Raw genomic sequence first — 14,590 nt, forward strand, 5'->3', positions numbered from 1 at the left:
ATCACTTGTGCCTAAGAAGGATAGAAATCATTTTCCTAGAGGAAAATCATAAAGAGCTTGGAAGACTCTTGAGTTGATTCATTTAGATCTATGTTCAAAGAAGGTTTCCTTAAATTGAAGTCACTAGTATTTTATAACTTTTATTAATGATTTAAGTAAGAAGAGTTGGGATTTCTTTTTAAAGAAAAAAAATCAAATGCATGATAAAATTTTGAAGTTTTGAATCTTATATGGAAAAAGAAAATGGACGTTGTATTTAAATTTTGAAAACATATAGGGGTACTAAATATAATATTTTTTATGACTTTTTGAAGCAAAAAAATGATGTATTAAGAACCAATTGATTGCATGGTACTCTATACATCAAAACAAAATTGTATATAGAACAACTAAAACAATTGTGGATATGGAGAGATATATGCTACACTTAAAACAATTGCCAAAAAATTTAGAAGGAAGTAATTTCTTTTGTAGTTTATTTATTGAGCAGGTGCCCTATTAAAAGTGTTTATAGAAAAACCCAACAAGAAACTTCAAGTCATAGGAAACCCAATATTGGTCTTGTAATAAAAAAAAAACCAATAAATGTTATAATTAATCTTGAAAAGCAAAGTGAAAAATAAAGTGTGCAACCAACTAATGAACCAATTATGAATTAGTGCCCCACAAAATCATCAAGGCAGCCATCAAATCCACATATTTTACCTACATGCTTGCAATATTATGGGCTTAGTAATGACAATTACCCAAGAGGCAAATCAATAATGAATTTTGTTTTATTTGTGAACTCATGATGTCTATTGGCTTAAAGATATGGATAATGAAATTCATGTCATTGAGAAAAATAATAAATGGGAGCTTATTGATCTTCGTACTTCTAAGAAGCCAATTAGTATCAAATAGGTGTACGAAATCAACTACATTCCAAATGTAGAAATTAACCACTTCAAAGTAAGATTGATGGCCAAGGATTACAAATAAAAACTAGGTGTGGACCCGCATTTTTCACGTCCGTCCTCACTCAATCAGCGAGACTTGCTTTTATTTGTGAAAAATTAATTTTTGAAAAAGTCGGAGTCGCCACTTATTTTATTTTATTTTAAAGGGAAAATAAAACAAGAAATAAAACCCTAAAAAAGTAACTCCATAATTTTTGGAAAGAGCGTGTCCTTGAAAAACCCGAGTCTGAATCCGAGGACCAGGTTACTTATTGGGAAGGTACTTTTAGGAGGTAGCACCCCTCTAAGCCCTATAAAGGTCTTTATAAACTAAATTGAGGGAAATATGACAATCAATTGATAAATTAAGGATACATTGGTTGACTAAGATGATTCTAAAAACATAGCATGCCAAACAAGATCAAATCATAATAAAGGAGAGTTAGGATGCGTACCCGGACCTCTTCTCAAACGCTATAAAAAAACATCAAAGATTAGTTTGGAAATATGACACACGACATGTATTTTTATCAAAGATGATCAAACAATTAAATATATATCAAGGCAATCAAGCATGATATCAAGCAAGGGCATAGTACATAAAGACATGGAAAATTTGTGAGATTTCGAAAAGGGGGATATGGAGAGTATACCTGGACAGCAAGCTGAGTGCTAAAATGAGAAATAAGGTTAGCTCAATAACAAGTGTAAAACAATCTTATGTATCCACAAAGAGGAAGCACGATCAATAAAATATCAAACAATCAATATTGAGGAAAATATCATGAATTTCGGGCCCTCTCCAAAGCCTTGATTAATTTTGCATGAATTGGTTCAATGAATTCCATTATTTGGAATCATGAATTTTGTTCATGCTTGTGAAAAATCAAGAAAATCAGTTGAAAATCAAAGAAAATAGTGAAAACACTTGCCGAAAAGAAAATGGCAGCAAATAGTATGTTAGAATCTGGATTTTATGCCTAGAAATTCCTAAGGAATTTTAAAGAAAACTAGAGTTATTTTTAACATAAAAGGGTTTTGAAATCTAGATTTAAGATGTGTAAGATCACAAAAAGAAGAAGAAAAAACATTAGAAAGAGTATGACATGTGGCAAGGTTGCCACTATGTGAGTGAGATCTGGAGGTGCACTTGAGACTACATGTGTATGCTTGTCAATCCTCGTGGCCCTTTTTCCTTCCTGACCCTCACACACTCTCTTGAGAATAAGACCCCACGGATAAGCCTACGAACAACATATCTCCAAGAAAGAGCACAATTGTTAAGACCATCATCCTTTTCAGTTTCCAATTGCGCATTCTACATTTTCAGCAGTATGTGATTCCCCACGCAATTAAGTTGAAGAAGATACCACGAGCTTACTAGAAACATCTCCCTCGTGATGGCTTCCACTTCCACCATAATTACCTTTCGAAAGTTTACTGGTTTCCTTAGATAATAGAGAAGTGTTCAAGTGATTGGTTGAAATCTCATTATTCGATTGGCTCCCATTTTCCAACAAATCATCATTTTTCTTCACGAAATTGCTCTTTCCATAAGTTAGACGCACATGAGAGTCCATCTTCTTCTCTAATATGGCACAATTTTCTGAACCTCTATTGTTGATTTCAATGACATGCCCTAACCCAACTCATCATAGACACCTGAGTCCTTGATAGTAGTTTAACCTGGAACAATTTCTTCTTACCCAACGAATTTTAATAGCATTTCAACAGATTCTGAAGATGCGACCTCAGACTAAACACTATTCCACCTGGATCTAGAGCAAAATTCTACAACACTTGGACTAAACTCCATCTCATTTCTTCCCCGAGAAAAACCCTCAATCTGCTGGTTGTCTTCTCGACCTTTAATGCCAAGAAAGACCTCAATTCCAACCAAACTATTAAGCCTTAGATGCTCTTGGTGGTTGTCATCAAAATCAAACTTGGGATGAGTACATGGCCTTAAAACAATAGGAAATTTGGCATTCCTTTCACCAGCTCTAGTTTCCCTAGTTCACTACAATACTTCAGAATCAACTATGTAATACTTGAGTGAGGTTGTTGTACACTTCATCCCTCGTATCAACACTTCCATCATTCCCCGATGTATGCCCAAATATGATAATAAGGATCCAAAAATCGTGCAGGAAAAGGGATAGAGAATGAATAAAAATGAAGTAAAATTCGGAGAAGAAGAAAGCGAAAGATGTTGATCAATAAACATAAATAGCTCAACTTCAAATATTAATCCCTGGGCTAAGAATAGAGGGAATAATGCAGAATAGAGCATGATCATATTCAGGCATGGAGTCATCAATTTCAGAAGACATCAATGACACATAAAAGAATTAAAATCAAAATAAGACAAACAAATAAACGACCAATCTCAATAGAACAATTTGTGGCCCTTAACGTCTACACCAAACAGCAGAAAAGAAACGAACATTCTGAAATAATCAAATGGAGGAATCGAATGTGAGTAAGAACACCAAGAATAACCAGAAACGTACCTGGAAGAACCTTGGCTGCAATCACCCATTTCCCACTCTTGTGTGCTTTTCCACCAAGACAATCAAAGAATCCTCCCCTCCAACATCCTTTCTCACGTATAAGTATCAGCCCCCAAAACCTAAATCTGTTCCAAAAAGGAAAATCCCCCATTTCCTTTCTTCTTTTTTTTTCTTCTTTTTTTCAATTTTTTTTTTTATGTATTTGTATCAACCTCCCAAAAATTCAAACCGTTGAAGGAAATCCAATTTCATTTCTTTTATTTCCCTTCCTTTCCGAAAATCAGAATGCTTCTCTTTTTTTATGTAGGGTCTTCTCTTTCCATATGTATGCAGCCACATTAATCATCTTTTCCCTCCAAAAATATTTTTCTTACCTTCTTTGAGTGCACGTGCCTTAGTGAGAGTTGATCAACAACCCCCAATTCTCTTGTCAAATGATAAAAATGAAAAAAAAAAAACCAAAAAGAGTTAGCAATCTTGCAACATATAAAAGAATAAAGTAGAATAAAATAAATAAATAAAGTAAAACAAAATAATAAAATAAAATAAAATAGTCAATCCTATGCGGGTCATGCAAGTCATGCGACTATGTGAGTCATGCAAGAAATGCTAAAAAAATGTCTAATAGGCCAAGTGTGCCTAAGAGGGCCTAAGTGAACCTAGACAAACCTAAGGTATCTAAATAATCTAAGGTGGTGCCTAATGGGCCAGGTATACCTATACGGGCCTAAGGTGAGACTAAGTGGGCCTAACTAAGTCTAACCTAAAGTGCACCTAAGTGAAGACTAATCTAAACTTGAAGGGCAGCTAATGTCATAATGTGGAGTCAGATAAACCCTTCAACTAAAGTCTCCGAGGTAGCTAAAAAAAGATAAGCTACACAAGTAGTAATGGGTCATCAATGAACCACTATGGAACACTAGAAGTGAACTTAAAGACATGTGCTAAAGGGACAAAATGGAGGGTCTACACTAGATCTTGACTATTTGAAGTATTTACACATGTTCCTAAACTTGACACTATTTCCATGATTATTTCTCTTGTTGCAGAAAAACATTAAAAAAATTCTAAATTGATGTCAAGTAAGCTATCTTGAATGGAAAATAACGAGAAGAGGTTCATGTTGAGTGGCTTTCTAGGTATGTAAATAAATAAATAAATAAAAATATAAGTTAAAAAATGTCTTGTATAGATTGAAACAATCTCTAAGAGCATGGTACACACATATTGATAAATGTTTACGTAACAATTGATTTCAAAGATGCATGTCCTTATGAAGACAATTTATATGTCAAATCAAATTTACAAGGTAACACTAATTCTAGTTGTGTTCGTCTATGGATGATATAATGATTACTAGTAATAATTTGAAGATTATTGCAAAATTAAGAAAGTGATTAGTCATTTTGAGATGACAATTGTAGAATTGATATCCCGTTTCTTAGAATTGAAGTAATTCAAGTAGATGATAATATTTTTATCTTTCAGAAGAAGTATGTAAGTGATATTCCACTAAAATTCAACATAGAAATTATGAGTGTATTTGTAACTCCAACAGAAAAATATTGAAATTAGGGAAACATAACTTTGGTAAATTTATTGATCTTACAAAATTTTGAATTTGCATTATTTAACTTCTATGTGACCAAATATTGTGTTTGGAGTTGGGCTTTTAAGCAAATTCATGGACTCTCTACATTAGTCTCGTTTGCAAGCAATAAGCATAGCTTACAATAGATAAATCAAAAGTGTGCAATGTGATAATATCTTTTTATGCACATCCTAATAAAAATTGAGCTTATTGGATACATAGATAGTTATTAGAGACGTGATTTAAAGAAGTAGAAAGTACTTTAGGTTATGAATTTAGTGTTTTCATAGTTATAAAAAAACAAAACAATAAATAGTTGTTTTATCAATAGTAGAAGCCAAGTACATTGCAATTGTAGGAATATCTAGATTACTTCATTCCTTGCACTAGATCTCTAGGGTGCATGCAAGATCTATACAATAGAAGCAAAAGGGATTTTAGAACTTTAGATCTTGAGATTAAAGACTACACATGTGATTTAAATATTCCCAAATCAATTCCAGTCAATAAAAAAGATAACATGAATCTTGAAAACTAATGGATCTTCCATCTAATGACTCTTTTTCCTAGATCCTGACAACGGAGGAGGTGGAATCCTTTTTGAAGGAGGTAGAATCCTAGCACTCGATGAAGACTAGGGTCTCTCTCTTTGGAAGACCGCCCAACAAAACCATGAAGCCTTAATCCCTAAGAGAGTTTATATAAACTTTCTTATGGGTTTAAGTAACTTAAGCCCATCTATAGGCTTGCATAACTTAATCTAGTACATTGGGTCTTAATTAACTAATTAATCCTATTGGACTCTAATTAATTTATTAGTCTAATTCAAAAAGATCTTTTATAAGCTCTTGTGTAATCTTGCACAACTACTAGAACACCCTCATGTACACATGAATAAAGAAACCAAATATCCTTAATAAATGTGTCATTAAGGAATATAAGGTCGAGAAAGGATCATTGGGACCCATAGGAAAATAGTAACTCCTTTAGAATCCAATTTTGAAATTGACTCAATATCTCACTATAAAGAGTCAACTGCACTTTAGTGTCTTATGATATTAAAATGAGATACTAAACTTGCATCCATGTCTTACCATCCATTGTATGCAATCTCCTCATGAACTGATGTTTGTTATAATCTATTGAGGTGAATGACATCAACCTCTCAAGATTACCTCTATAATGCTTGAGTCTCAAATCCTCTTATTATGTGATCAACTGACATACAACTCTTTAAAAGTGTATATCAAATTCCATTTAAGGAATTACCATGGTCATAGATTTCCTAAGCAAATGTCCTTAAGATCATCCAAGGGAACATATTGTCTCAAATCCATGTGATATTATAATGTCAATCTTGAGAATATCATTTGCCACTTACATAGCTTAATAAATAGTGACGAATTCTATAGGGAATATATATATGACAACCTTAGGATTTCATCCATAGGTCAAAGTCACTGAAGGTTGTTAGCTCAATATTCTCTTAAGGTTGAGAGCTTATACAATATAATAGTTTGGTGAATTATGAAAACTCAATAGCTTAATGTAATGACTTAAAAGTAGATCATATTTACTATGTAATTGTACACACTAGTGCACTCATAATGGGAAACCATCCTAATGACTAAGACAAGTCATCCATCTAATTTAGAAGTAGTGCACCACAGTCTTTCATGAATTGTCTAGTTCCACGAATTGATTGTGAATAACTTATTATCTTGTAAGGTTTATGACTTAAATTTTTTGTTTAAGTCCTAATACACTCAAGTTATACAATACAAGTGATATAGATATGAAAGCTCAAATAACAATTAATGCAATTAAGAATATTATAATAAATAAATTTATTAATGAAAAGTTATTCGATTACATCATTTAAGGGTTATATACTAACAATAACTAGTAAAGGTGTTACTCAAGCGATATGATTGCATTGAATGTTTCTAAATTAAGTCATACTCAAGAAGTTCCTATAAATAATTTTTTGTGAAGGTAAATCAACATTTGCATTAACCAAGAATCCAGTTTTCATCCAAGAAGCAAACATATTAATATTAAAATTTACTTCCGTGAGTTAGTAAAGGAGAAAAAAAATGCTTTTAAGTAGACATTTCTATAAAGTCAATTGAGGTAGAAATATTGGTCAAATTGAAAAAAGATGACGGCCGGGCATGATTAAGTTTAAATAACATGGTTTGAAAGAGACAATGTGGCAGTCCTAATTAGACCAATACGTTTATTAGAACTATTTATTAATTTGTAAGTTGTTAGTTTTTTTTTCTCTTTTTCTCTTTGTTTTTTCTTTTTTTAACATTTGGAATTGGAGGTTTTTTATTCTTTTATTTTTTTTTTCTGTTGTTTACAAAATAAATTTTAAATTTATGTGATAATTTAATAATTTTATTTTAAGTAAGATGTCTTTTGTGGCTTTAAGTCGATGGCTTACACATGGAACTTTTATTTAATATAATTTTCTGATGTATTTATTTAATTTAAATATTCATTCCATTAATTAAAAAATTTAAAAAAAAAAGATCGGAAAATTAAATTAAAAAAAATTAAAACCACTTAATTTTAGTCATAATAGTTTTTAGTTAAAGCTTAGGATCTAAAATCAAAGGTGAATTTTACATAATCAAAGAAAGTAATGCCCATATATATTGAAGTAATCAGTGGAGGGACTGAACACCTGTATTGAGCTAAGAAAAGATAATGTAGAATAAACAAATGCCCATCTGTTCTCACTGAGTTGTACAGGTAGTATTTTAATGGGACTCAAATTTTTAATTCTCATATTATTCTTCATTGGAAAAGGAATCTGCACGTGTGGTAGTGGTCTTTGATGATTTTTTTTTTCAAAAATAAAAGTAAAAATTATATAAAAATAATAATTAATAAAAATAAAATAATTATTTTCAATGATAAATCAAAAAATATTATTGGAGATGTCAACTCAATTAGCTTGATTGAGGCATGTATGACAATCTAGACTAATTCCATTTAAAATGTAAAGGAAAATTTTAGGGCATGAAATGGATACACGTCAATAATATAAATTAAGTCCTTCAATGTACAATAAAATGGAATTGAGTTTGGTCTTATTTGATAATGTTTTCAAAAATAGTTATGAAAAAATAGTTTCTGATAATTATTTTATTAAGCTGTTATTTATTGTTTTGTAAAACAAATGTTTTATTTTACAACTTGAAATATTTTAAATTTATTTTTTATGTTTTTAAATATGTTTTGAACGTAATATTTATAAGTAATGTTTTATTTTTAATCATTCTTGATATTTGTATAATTATTTTTAAAATAGGTATAAGAAAGCAAGTAAAAAAGATGTTATCTAAAAACCATACCATTTCGTCTGTTTTTAAGAAAGGAAAACGGTTTGCTATTTTTTTTATTATCAAACATATTTTCTTGTTTTTTTAGTTTTGGGAAATAAAAAAGTACTTTTGAAAATATGTACCAAATATGCCCCTGAAGTATATATGTGGCATGATCTTATTAAATTAATTTCATTTTTGGATATGTAAGTGTGACCATAGTCTTAATTTTTTGTTTTGGGAAATAGAAAACTACCTTGGAAAACATTGACCAAAGATGCCCTTGAAGTACATATATGGCATGATCCAATATTTTTAACACTTGTTAAGCTGAAGTAATTATGAAACAGTACTGAAGAAAACAACTGAACTTGGTCCCGTTTTCATTGCGTGATTCAACTAGTAAGGAGACTAGTAAAATGAAACAAGGAGATTGACAGACCAGGATGTAGACAAGAGAAGAGACGATAATGGTGCGATATCGACCCAGATAAGAATCCGAAACAAATGCTGCTACTAATGGCAGTAACTGGGTTAATATCTTATGATACATTAATACATTAAATAAATAAAGTAAAATATAAATCAAATTTATGTTTATTAATATCTTATGATAAAATATCATAAAAAAAAATGAATAGAACTACACTTGTATCAAATAGTAGTTATAAAATGTCATTTTTAAAATGTATAAAATATAGAAATAGAAATAGAAATAGAAATCAAATTCATGTTCAATAATTTTAAATAATGAGAACATGTGAAAAATTTCATGATTTTTCCTTGTAAAAAAAAACAAAAACTAGAAACATATATATTATAAAAAAAAATATTATATATAATATTTCAAATATTTATACTTCTTTATAAAAATAGGTTTCCCTCTAAAATAATGGAAAACTTCTTAATAGTATCTTTGAAAATATTCTATGTCATGAGATTGAAAAAATTATAACATGGAGATGGAGATGGGCATGTAAAACTAAACAAAAATGGACAGAGATGTAAGAAAATGAAAGCTCGTCTTTTAGGGTGTAAATATGAAAATAAGATAAATATGAGATTATTTAATTTAGAGTTTAAGGTTATATCTATTTTACCATTTTTTGTTATAATCTTTTTATGGTACTATATATTGATTTTCTCTCATAAGTAAATGTAGGTACAGTTATTGGAACCATAACTAAACATCAACCTTACATATGAATTTGTTTTATTTTTACATTAATACACCAATATATAATATTAAAGATATCTTTTGCACGACATAAATCATGTAATATAATAAATATATACTCAAAAAATATTAACAAAATATATACAACATAATGCCTCTTTTTTAGTAAAGTGCAATAAATTAAAGTTCTCACTTAAGATCTTCAAAAGGATATTGTTACAACAATTAGAGCAATAGTAATAAAATGAATTGCATAGTCATGGTGGTACACCCCTTCTATTATAAACATAAGATTTTGCAAAATGCATATACGTAGCCAATCCTACTGCATTGAGCCCAGAAAGTAGCCAATAAAAGTAATCAAGATGTGCCTTATTGAGGTTATCATTGAACCAGCTATCTTGGCCATCTCCACCAGTTGCTTTCTCAATGAAATAGATAAGAAAGCTGCTCAGAAAGCTCCCTACACCTATGATGCTGAGGTAGAGGGAGACACCAATACTTCTCAATTCATTTGGGACTTGATCATAGAAGAACTCTTGAAGACCAATTGTGGTGAACACATTGCAAAGTCCAAATAAGACGTATTGGGGAACTAACCACCATACCCTCATTGGAACGGTGGCATTTGGCATATCAACCAGGCCATGCTCCTGAGCTATCTTGAGTCGTTTCATCTCTACCAGAGCCGCAATTGCTATGGAAATAGTGGATAGAAACATCCCTATTCCGATTCTCTGAAGCATTGTTATGCCAGATGGTTTTCTAGTGAAAACAGTTGCAATGGGAACAAAGACAAGGTCATATATGGGAATGAAGAGAACAACGGTGATGGTGAGAAAGGACTTAAGCGAAGAAGATGGTATGTCAAAACCCGACCCAATTGATCTATCCATAGTCATTCCTTGCTCAGTAAAGAAAGTCGATGACTGTGCAAGCACCATAGCATAAATCAAACAAGTAGACCATATGGGAAACAGCCTCAGAACTGCCTTAGCTTCTTCAACTTCATTGACAATACACGCCTTTCCATCTTCCTCCGAAAATTTTGTCCCTAGCAAGGCCTTGTTAAGAAAGCTGCCCATAGTAAAAAGTGTCTCAAATTGCTGCATTGAATGTGCTCCATTCCATGCAAATGGTTGAAATGTGAAGGTTCAAAGGAAAATAAGTGGGAATATGGACATTCCTATTTTTTTTCAATACAAATAAATCTGGTGTAATGTAAAGTTGGAATGATAATTTATTTCTATTTTTATTTTTGGTGACAGTAGGAGTTAGAATGGCAAAAGAATAAATTCATAATATTGACTTTACACAAATTTATAATAATTTTTATTTTCATTTTGAAAAAATATTTTTAGGAGTTCTATTTTTTTGTTAAATAATAAAACTAAGAAAAAAAAAATTACTCAATGAATAAAAATCAATTATAAAAGATCATACAAACTTAATGGAAATGAAGGGATTAAATAGTAATTTAACATATTATATATCATTCCATAGGAATCAAAATATTGTTGAAGATCTGATTTTTTTTTCCATTCTCATCATCATTTATATATCCAAACATGAGAATTGATGAGAAAAAGACTAATTGTACATTCCCACTTCTCATTCTCAAGTACCAAGATGACCTAAAAGCTTGAAATGAATAAGCATATGCATAGAAACTTATTTGCCTTACTTGAATTCGGGAGAGCATTGGTGAGACAGGGTTCCTTGAGCTCCCTCTTCAATTGCTTTTTCTGATGATGGGTTTAGTCTCCAATTCCTAGCTGCTTCAACAAACACCTTACTGATTCTAACAAATGGGTTCTTATCTGCTCTTTTGACACTGTACCGATAAGTATTAGTTCCAAGCAAGAAAAGAAGTAGCGCCACCACCATCAGAATGCAGGGGATTCCAAATCCAAGAACCCAGCTAAGCTTGTCTTGAATGTAACTCAACGTTAGCATACTTACTGAAAGACTGATGCCTACACAAAAATTTAACCAGTTGAAGTAGGAGCTTTTTGCTTTGCCCTCCTCCGAATCTCGTCCATCAAATTGATCAGCCCCAAAAGCCTGGGTGCAGGGCTTGTGCCCACCTTCTGCAACTGCAACCAGATATAGAGAGAGAAAAAGGAAAATTACTTGACACTGAGGAGGGGGACACGACATGATTTTCCGAGTATTTTGGCATTCAGAAGGGTTGTGCGAGGAAAGCACTGCAGACATGGTTAGCAAGCCCAGTCCCTGCAGTTTACACCAATCCAAGTTAAAAAGATAATTGTCATCAACTATAGTTGAAGCTTCATAACCATTTCCCATAAATCAAAATGAGTATTTCTAACAAAAGAAAATTGAAAAACTTTTGTGATATACCATGTCTACTGGTGAAGAAGTTCCCAACAAGTACAAAGGATGATTTAGTGAAATGATTTTCTATCAGTAGACATGATTGGTTGAACCATGCTAAAATCTCATGTATTTTTGTGTTGATTGTTTTATCTTTGTGTTTCTAACTAACATTGATTGTATTAAAGCTTCTGTTAGCACAAAAAAAAATGTAATTTGCCCGTATTTGAGGATTAAAGCTAGGTTATGTAATAAGTGAAAAGAAGTGAGATTGTTGGCCTAATATTATTTGCTATGTAAAATTATTGAAAATGAAGTATAATTGAACATGTGTAATAGTATAAATACTGTTTAATAGTATTAAGAATTTGTTTGTTTGTTTGTTTTTTTAATATTTTATCTTTATTATTAACTATGAAAAAGTTAAAAAAAAAAAAAATCAAGATGTTACTTTTTCCATTTAGAAAGAGTCAAAATTTTATAATAAGCCAAGAAAAAGTAAAAAAAAAAAAAAACAATTTAAAGTTGTAAATTATTTTCAACAAAAAAATAAAAAAAATAAACACCCTCTTTGCATCAATGTATTGAAAACTATAAGATTATTCATATTTATAATATATCAAATAAACAAGAGAAAAAAATTAAGAAAGACCTAAATAAACAAAAAGATATGGAATAAGTAATTTTAAAAAAAAAAATATTTCACCAATCTAGTAGCATCCTCAAAATATAGATTACCTAAATCTAAAAGGTGTGGAAAAGTTATTATTGGTGTAGTTATTTTCTCAAATTAATAAAAATAAATATTTTTCATGCCCTATATATTTAGTTCAACTCACTTATATTGGCACTAGTGATAAATTTGATAAAATTAAATGTCAAATAATTAAAAATAACTTCACTTTGTTTTGATATTCAATTTCATTATCATTTAATTTTTAAAAAATAATTAATGATTTATTTGATATTTTAATCAAGATGTCATGTGTAATTTATACATTTAGTCTCACATATGAAAACTTTATTTAATATGATTTTATTAAGTATTAATTAATGATTAATATTCCATATATCAATCCATTAAAAAAATAAGAAAAATAAAAGAAAGTCAAGACTAATTTGAAAATTTGTCATTTATTTATATTTATTATCTTCCATAATACTAATTCCAATTTACATTGCTCAATAAGTTTATATAAAATAAAAATATAAAATCACTGAATCAAATATAGTCTTCAATGCCTTTTTGTCTTGACGTGAGGAGCGGGGGAAAGAGCACCTATCTTTATCTGACAAAAGATAAGATTAGGATTTTCAGATGCCGGCCTTTTGTCCAATGGTATCATTCACATTCTACTTTATATATTTATATAAAAGTAAATAATAATAATAATAATAATAATAATAAAAGTGATAATTTAAAAATATCGAGGAGAGAGACTAACCAGGATGTAGAGAAGAGAAGCGATGACAATGGTGCGATATCGACCCATATAGGAATCTGCAACAAAGGCTCCTACTAATGGCAGTAAAGTGGTGATGCCGAACCAAGTGTTTACGTTCTTGGCAGCCATGGCCGTGGACTGTCGTAGTGGCCCAGTCAAATAGTTTACGAGGTTCGCCTCTATGCCAAAGTAGGCTGATCTCTCCGCCACTTCAGTACCTGCAGATATACAACCTCTTTTTGAACCCATCAAAGAATCAAACAGAAAATTGTGCTAGAAAATAAATCATTTTCCCATGCTTGCCTATGATGAAATATGAGGAGCTCCAACCACCAGAGGTGGAGCGTTTGGCCGGAAGGCCTGTGTGGTCGACGGCTCCGGCGACGGTGTCTTCCAGGAGTGGAGATTCAGGGCCATCAACCATGCCATTAGCGGCCATGTTTGTGGAAAATGCAAGCTAGATAGGAGAGTTTCTCTCTTTATTTTGCTTTTACCTCTTTCTTTACACTAGCTCCAGTCTACTTTTGGGGATGTCATGTTTGCTTGTCTTTTATTTTGGGGGAATAAAAAACACCCCGGCAGCTACTTTTCTATTCAAATATGATGTGTTTTTTATTTTACAATGAATACACAAATCGACAAAGTCCACCGGTCATGATTCCCTTTTTAGGTTCTCTAGTGCAATTATATGATATTTATTATTATTATTATTATTATTTTATTCTTGGAATCTAACTTCAAGTTTGTGGCAACCACTCGATCAAGACTTAACGCCAAATTATTAAGTATTTGTAAAAGTAGAAATATTTTATTATGCATAAATAAAGGTGTTGGAAATGGGTTTGAGTATCAAGTGAACTTTAAAAAGTAGAAGTAACAATTTATAGGAGTTATTAGGATTTTTTGACATCCCTTAAGGTAATTAGAAATCCTCTTTTTATTTCATTGGTATCAGAACCATTATATAAGTTGTTTTCTAGCATCAATAAATTATATCTATTTTCTTTTCTCTATTTATGTTAATGGAGAATTTATGAAGCCTGCTTTTGTCTATTTGATAATACTTATATATATATAAAAGTTATAACTTAAAAAACAGATATATATATATATATATATATAATTTTTCTAGGAAAGTTACAATTGACATATGCACATGATTATTATTATTTTTCTCTCTCTAAAGTTATTGTCCTAAAGAAAAAAAATCTTGATTATGTTTTTGGAAAAGGTGTAGTTGATGATATATACATT

General features: G+C 30.8%; 1 protein-coding gene across 1 annotated transcript; it reads right to left on the bottom strand.

Moving 5' to 3' along the window:
• Positions 1 to 9,696: 9,696 nt before the first annotated feature.
• LOC104882761 (protein NRT1/ PTR FAMILY 5.10) lies at positions 9,697 to 13,898 on the bottom strand. Its single transcript, XM_010667100.3, has 4 exons — positions 13,640 to 13,898; positions 13,337 to 13,554; positions 11,239 to 11,789; positions 9,697 to 10,631 (listed from the first exon to the last, which is right to left on the bottom strand). Exons 1-4 carry the CDS (start codon positions 13,773 to 13,775, stop codon positions 9,812 to 9,814), a joined length of 1,725 nt encoding a protein of 574 aa, XP_010665402.1. The 5' UTR covers positions 13,776 to 13,898; the 3' UTR covers positions 9,697 to 9,811.
• Positions 13,899 to 14,590: the final 692 nt, after the last annotated feature.

This window comes from Vitis vinifera, chromosome 18 (genome assembly GCF_030704535.1).
Source record: "Vitis vinifera cultivar Pinot Noir 40024 chromosome 18, ASM3070453v1".
NCBI lineage: Eukaryota > Viridiplantae > Streptophyta > Magnoliopsida > Vitales > Vitaceae > Vitis > Vitis vinifera.